This window comes from Eucyclogobius newberryi, unplaced genomic scaffold (assembly GCF_026437365.1).
Source record: "Eucyclogobius newberryi isolate DKJ021-1_F unplaced genomic scaffold, fEucNew1.0.hap1 SCAF_10, whole genome shotgun sequence".
Taxonomy (NCBI): domain Eukaryota; kingdom Metazoa; phylum Chordata; class Actinopteri; order Gobiiformes; family Gobiidae; genus Eucyclogobius; species Eucyclogobius newberryi.
This window is the reverse complement of record NW_027315724.1, coordinates 29,389,771-29,396,557: the sequence shown is the minus strand read 5'-3', so window position 1 is coordinate 29,396,557 and position 6,787 is coordinate 29,389,771. Positions and strand designations below refer to the sequence as shown.

Sequence of the window (6,787 nt, the reverse complement as noted above, 5' to 3'; positions counted from 1 at the left end):
TCTGATGAGATAGGATGTTAAAGATTAAATGACAGCATTCATGAGTAATTGAGTTTTAGCACAGGACACAATTACTTATTATAGTTTAGTTCTTTTTCTCCAGGATGTACTCTGGAGTTGTTATCTCAACACAAGTCAATCCTAAAAGACACAAAGTTTGTTTCTGTGCTTGTGATGTGGTAACTGTATGTTATTAGATTTGCATGGGTCATGGTTATGTCATGCTGATATTGTTGTGAAGAGTTCCCTCTAGTGGACACCATCAGAATTACAACTAATTATCTGTCGACTATTTCATACTCGCGCCATGTAAAAGGTTAAGGGACCAAACTCTTATGTATTGAGTATTTATGCATTTGTTTTAGTAGTGATATTATTAGATCTGCAAATGAAATTAAAAATGTAAAATGGTTAAATCTACACGTTTTAATTCTTATTTGTTGTTGTGAAATGATATTGTCTTGTGGTTTTATGCATTTATATTGATGTATTGATGTATTTTTATCTCTGCAAAACACTTCGACCTGCATTTTGTACAAATGGTGCTCGTAAATTAGTATATGACAAGATTTAGTAAAAACACAAGAACCCAAAGGACTATTTAAATATATTTTATTGTAGAAAAAAAAAAAATGTCTATGGAATACAAAGCAAAAACTATTGCACACTGAAGAACAATCTTATTCAAAAGATCTGTCTTTAGTTAGACATAAATAATTGTGCAAATAAATATAAACAACAGCAAGATTATCTTTGAATTTCCAGAATTCTGTGTGAGGTAAAGTGACTTGTCCACATGTCCAGCACAATTAAATTTAAAACACAGAATGAATGATATATATTTTTCATCATTTACGGGGAAGGTTTTGATCAACAGTTAAGGATGGAGTTTGCTCTGAGGATGCGGAGGACTTTCCTGGAGTTGTAACTGTACTCGTATTGGACATGGTCGTGGAAGAAGTACAAATAACCTGAAATATAAAACTTACACGTCAGCAAAGGAAGTGGTAGTTTTGAAAAATGTGATTTAAAACTGCACTGTACCGTAATGATACGCAGCTGCATCGACTTCATCGCTCATTCCTGGGAAATCTGTCTGGATGGAGCGCGGGAAGCCCTTGTCCATACTTCCTGAGGCTTCGTCATAACTGTGAATAAAGTGATTCCATTAGAAGAGGAGCTTAATAATCATATATGAAGCAATAGTCTTAGGATGAATAGCATGACTCATAGATTATTCATTTCATCCATTTATCAGTGTAAATGTTTAACTGTTCTTTAGTCATGATTTAGAACTGCTTTTTGGGATTTATTTGTGATAGACAAGCAGTCTCGGCGAGAATCCATGTTTCTGTGCATTTTAGCAAATAAACACCTGTAATTGAATACAGTAAATGTAATGTAGACAGCTTTAATGCCATTTTATGGGACATTCCAGGCAAATAAATACAATCTTCATAGGGACTAGCACATCTTTATGTCTATATAGCGCTTGACACATACATCTATTTTCTTCTAGTATTCCTCCTATATTGCCGTTTAAGATGAGCACAGTAAGTGATAATGTTGGCTTTTCTGAACGCCCGCTGTTATTTGGTTCTAAATTCAGCCCATTTTAGTCCTGATGTTGTTCTTTACTTCATGGATCCTCGTGCATAAAACAGTACAAACAGTGGATGAAAAAACAGGCAAAGATCTCCAACATGCTCTTGACGGTGAACCTTTTTTTTACCGTTAAAAAAAAAAAAAAACTGTATAAAAACGTACTTATCATTATCACTGTCAGACACGTTCAATATATTGAAATTGAGATAATATTGTGTCATAAAAAAAAACGTTTGACAGACATTTGACACTTGTCTGATGATTTAACCAACCAATTTGCTTAAAGACAGTTTTTAACACATTAAATGTGTCCAACAGAAATTTTCTGTTGGACTGAAATAATATCTCCTACCGTCAACTCAAGAGCGCCTTGGAGTTCTTTGCTTGTTTTTCCATCTTACACGCATCATCAATTCAAAAGAGTCCCCTGAAATCCAACATTCTCCCCAAGTGTGTATTATAAAGTTTACCTCCAGTATTCCTCATCCGTGAAGAACAGAGTCTTCCCAGTCTCTCGGATGTTCACCGCCGCATCGATTTTCCTGATTGATTTTGGCAGTTCAAGTTTGTGAATGTATTTGGGGTAACCATCCACGAGAGTATACCCGTTCAATGCCCACATTTTAATCCCTGTTGAAACGTAGCAACATAATGCTTAGTGTAACATCTTGTAGTGATAAAATAGACTGAAAATATACTCACCACTAAAAATGAAGACCAGGTCCTTTTCTGCGTTCTCGTAGGCCGCATCCACTTTATTCGGCAGTGAGGGCCACGTGTTCCTGATCAGGCTCTGCTCCGGCTCAACAAACTGGGGGTGGATTCGCCAATAGTATCTGAACCAACGTCAATGAATGTGCGTTAACAAGAAATACATGCGAATTGTGTTGGGTTAAAGAATTCACTTGACTATTCAGAGACGGAAGATAAACTTAAAATGTGTACTCAAGCATTACTTACAATAATATTACCTTGAAAATATAGTTACCTCCAATACTTGTTCTTATACTTGTGTATGTGTCTGCCTGCTACTAACTAATGCTGTTTACCTTACACTTACACTAAAATAAAAAGCTTAAATTACTTCTAAATGAGGATAAACCACAATAGCACACAAGTATTTAAAATGCACTCAGAGTAATAGCTGATAAAAACAAATACATAAAATTAATTAACTCCAATAAGAACAGTTATGTGGCTCCCGAACCAAAATAAAAACAACTCTTATTTTTGTTAATGACTTTTTTTCTCCAAAGTTACGCTGTCTTTGTCTGTCACCGTACAACATTTGCGCTTTTGTAAAATGTTGTTTTGTAACACAGATTGAAACTGTTTGGAGGAAATTGTTTCAGATCGACACACACAAAATGGTAATTGTCCTCACCCGTCTTTAAAAACGATGGTCTCTCCTCTCAGTTCAGTGACAGCATCAAAACCCATCGTAGGGTCACATTTCTGAGGGGCATCAGGCTTCGGCTTCACCTTTTTATGGTCTGGGTTTGGTCCTGTGATCAAATAAAATAACGACACACACGTCAGCTCATTGTGTTACAGCCACATTTCCCGCCGGCACAATGTGTTTCACCGTAGAGATCTTGAATGCCCTCGATGTCATCTTCGTTGAGAGGAAAGCCGATGCCATAGGAGTAGACCGAGTACATCAGGGCGCCGGGGTCTGTGGAGTGGGACATTCCCAGTGCGTGGCCCAACTCATGAGCAGCCACGATGAACAGGTTGTAAGCTGGAGGGAGAAAAAGCAGTTTAGTACTTTAGTATGTTAGTTAGGTCAAGATCAAGGTCAACGTTTATCTGTAGAGCGCGTTTACAACAACCAGTGCTGGCCAAAGTGAAGGCCAGTGCGAAAAGAGTGTGTTAAGAGACTGTTTGGTTCTAATCTTTGGTGACAAATTGTTCCATAACTTGGGAGCAGCCACAGAAAAAACCCGATCGCCTCTTGATTTCAGGCCAGTTCAGTTAAAAGCAGCAGATTTGTTTAGTCTTTAGCTGGAGGTCCACAAATCAGTGCAACTCTCTTAATGTGCAGTATTTTCAAACATAGGAAAATAGCCAGTGTATTATAAACTAAACACAAGTTGTGAAAGTTGTTTATTTTACTATACACACAGTAATGGAGAATGAGGGGAAAAAAGACTAACCCCAGATAAGACTAGTTTTAATGCTCACCCACTTGTATTATCCTTACTACATCTGTCATTGTATATTATATTTACTCAGATTTGTAATAATGCAAAATGCCTACTTCTAGTGTGAATCTAGGTTATTGGAGCCTGTTTTGCTATATAAGGTATATATTTTATTTTTATAGAAATGTTACAAAAATTGAAAATGAGGGGAAAATGCACAGAAATTCAATAGATACAATTAATTTTAATGTTCCCTTATCCGCTTATACCATTAATGTGTATATCATATTATATCAAATCATAATTTATTTTTAGTTTTCATGTTATAAAATTGGTGCCTGTTTTGCTATATTTTATTTATTTATTTTATTTGCATTTAACATTTTTTTTAAATGTATCTACCAAGTAAATAATTGGATCAATGTGGTTCCATAAACTTTGTACAATTCTAAGAAAACAAAACTGCCATTGATGTACAACAAGTTTTAATTTGGATGTTCTTCTTGATATAAAATGCTTTTGACAAAACATGGGATGTATCGCAAATATTGTATCGCTCTATTGCTGGCCGCCGTGTGTACTTTATTTACCACTTGAATCCTTGGTCCATTGTTCGTCTTCATCAAAGTGCGTGTCTCCACCGAGGCCTTGTCCAGGAGGATAGGCGTGAGCCAGCAGCCCATTAGGCCCGTCGAAAGGGTTGAAGTCTCCATGTTCTGCAGACAAAGCAGCCAGACAACCAACATTATGTGTCATTACAACGTCTATTCAAACCGTGTTATTATCACCCTCGACAAGGCACCAGCGTGTAAACTGCCAGGCATTTCAACAGCAGAGCATCAGGGCTAAAACAACGTGTCAATTAGACCTTTGCTGCCGAAGCTGATCATGATGTCCGCAATGCCCTGGTACAGTTTCTTGAAGTTCAAAGGAGTGACGTCGGCCCAAACGTTGAGCGCTTTTCGAATGGCTCTGTCCACGTCTGACTTTTTTAGGTCAGGGGTGTAATTGACAATCCTAACCACAAGAAGACAGGAGATAGAAGATTACATCACTTCAAAACCACCCTAAAAATGTACTATTGTATGTATTGTAGCCTTTGTAAATGTGATAAATACCTGAATGTGACGTTGTTGTTTTGCCATTTCAATTTTCGGGGAAAGTGGTTGTACTCTCCTATATCTGGAACTCCACATCTAGGCTGTCGCATCAAGTCCAACGTGTTTTCATCCAGATTCCCTGTAACCTTGGGAAATAGCACTTTATTATATACATACGTTATAACGTACATACATTGTTTGAAGGTTGTGATCAGACAATGGCATCTGGAGTACCTTTGAAACCTTTCGATGATGGATCACTCACATGTGCATATCCTTTTTATATTATATTATATATATATATATATATATATATATATATATATATATATATATATATATATATATTTTTTTTTTTTTTTTTTTAATCCTGTCCCTGTAGTGGGTGACTGAGAAGCAAGTTAAAGTTCACCCTGAATACCTTTACTTTAGTTTTGCTGCACTCTGTAACTCTTCCAGTACAAATGGTATTGCTCTGCCTGGAATATTCCACAGCCGGGCATTACACTGATCAATCAAGCATTTATTTAATTACAGTTTTTTTTTTATTGCTCAAAAATGCCTTTAAAAACATGCGTTCTTATTGTGAGCGGACTCGCCTCACCACAGATCTGACCTGTAACTAACTCAGATGGTGTTACCTGCTTGTCTCCATGGAGGTAGACAATGCCATATTTGAAGCTTCTCCATGTAGACAAGCAGCGCCCACCAGAAAAGGTACATAGTGCTCTTTAAAATGTTAACTTCAGATGGAATTGTGGAATTTGTCACCCAATAAAAACTAACCCTGAAGCTTGTCTTGTCCTCCACACAGGAGGATTTGAGCCTGATTTCAAGCCAGATTTACCCGAGTGGTGATTCTGTAAGAGCATTCCCCATGTCTATGGGGTCAATGTGATTCTGAGACTATTTGTCTAATCCTAAAGTTCCATGTTCACAATCAGCCTTCTTAGTGACGGCTCCTAAAATGTAGAAAATATCCGACAAAACTAACACAGAGTTTAAGCAAACCTTTTCATTTCATCACAGCTACAATGAGTCAATGTCACCACCTCAAATGAATGAATATTGCGTTTGTTTTCACTCCGGTCGATCATGTGACACTTGCGCGTTCCTTGGTGTCGCTGTCCTTCATGTGAGCGAAAGACAATAATCCCTGCGAAAAGTCCTATAATCTGTGTTCTGCACTTATTTTTATACGTCTTACAATCGCGGAAGATTTTATATTTTCCTCTTGTGTGCCTGCCAACTTTAGTCTACACAGGCAACTTTATATAAAAGATAAAAATGACTTACTTCAAGTTGATAAAATTCTTGCATCTCTTTGATTTTGTCCTGAAATGCGTCCAGTGAGCCTTTTCTTCCCTTGAGTCCAGCCGGGAGCCCATAAAACCGGTTTAGATATTTCTGTTTCGACAATAACACAAACACATTACATCTCATTACATCTTTGTTGAACCAAGAATGATATATTTTCCTTACCTCAGCCACACGCAGATTGTCTGGGGTTTCGTGAGGTAGAGGTCCGGCCGAGCAGTGAGCCACCATCCCCAGCATCCCCAGCAGCAGCAGAAGCAGTGATGAACCTGTCATTGTTGCTTGTGTCTTGTCCAAAACACTCATTGGGGATAAGTGTGTCTGAGTGGTATTTATACGGCTGTAGGTTGGTCTTCTTCTTTTTTTCCCCTCAGTGATTCTTTGTGATTCATGTAAAACCACCTCTAGTTGTCACTTCCTCCTCTTCCCAGGGGCCAAGAATGTGCTGATGTGAAAAAAAAAAGACCAAAGCCTGGACTGGCCTTCGCTGAACCGTCATCAGCTGTCGATAACATCCTTTTACCAAGAAAATTTATATATTTTCACTCTTTATGGTGCATCGAGACTCTGACTATCACTCTATGATTACATTTCTTGTCGAAACCGTGACGTTTTAATCGA

The 6,787-nt window shown here is 37.6% G+C and overlaps 1 protein-coding gene across 1 annotated transcript; it reads right to left on the bottom strand.

Moving 5' to 3' along the window:
- Positions 1-670: 670 nt before the first annotated feature.
- Positions 671-6,534, bottom strand: mmp13b (matrix metallopeptidase 13b). The gene is made up of 11 exons (XM_072453758.1): positions 6,332-6,534; positions 6,146-6,256; positions 4,868-4,995; positions 4,618-4,766; positions 4,340-4,465; positions 3,191-3,346; positions 2,990-3,110; positions 2,308-2,441; positions 2,076-2,235; positions 1,045-1,148; positions 671-971 (listed from the first exon to the last, which is right to left on the bottom strand). The coding sequence occupies exons 1-11, from the start codon at positions 6,470-6,472 to the stop codon at positions 871-873; spliced, it is 1,431 nt and encodes a 476-aa protein (XP_072309859.1). The 5' UTR covers positions 6,473-6,534; the 3' UTR covers positions 671-870.
- Positions 6,535-6,787: the final 253 nt, after the last annotated feature.

Excerpts from the sequence above, each read along its gene's own strand:
- mmp13b (XM_072453758.1), bottom strand. The coding sequence starts at position 6,472 with ATGAGTGTTTTGGACAAGACACAAGCAACAATGACAGGTTCATCACTG. Across the intron at positions 6,257-6,331 it reads ACAATCTGCGTGTGGCTGAG|AAATATCTAAACCGGTTTTA; the intron begins GTAAGGAAAATA and ends TTGTCGAAACAG. Across the intron at positions 3,111-3,190 it reads GGGCATTCAAGATCTCTACG|GACCAAACCCAGACCATAAA; the intron begins GTGAAACACATT and ends ATTTGATCACAG.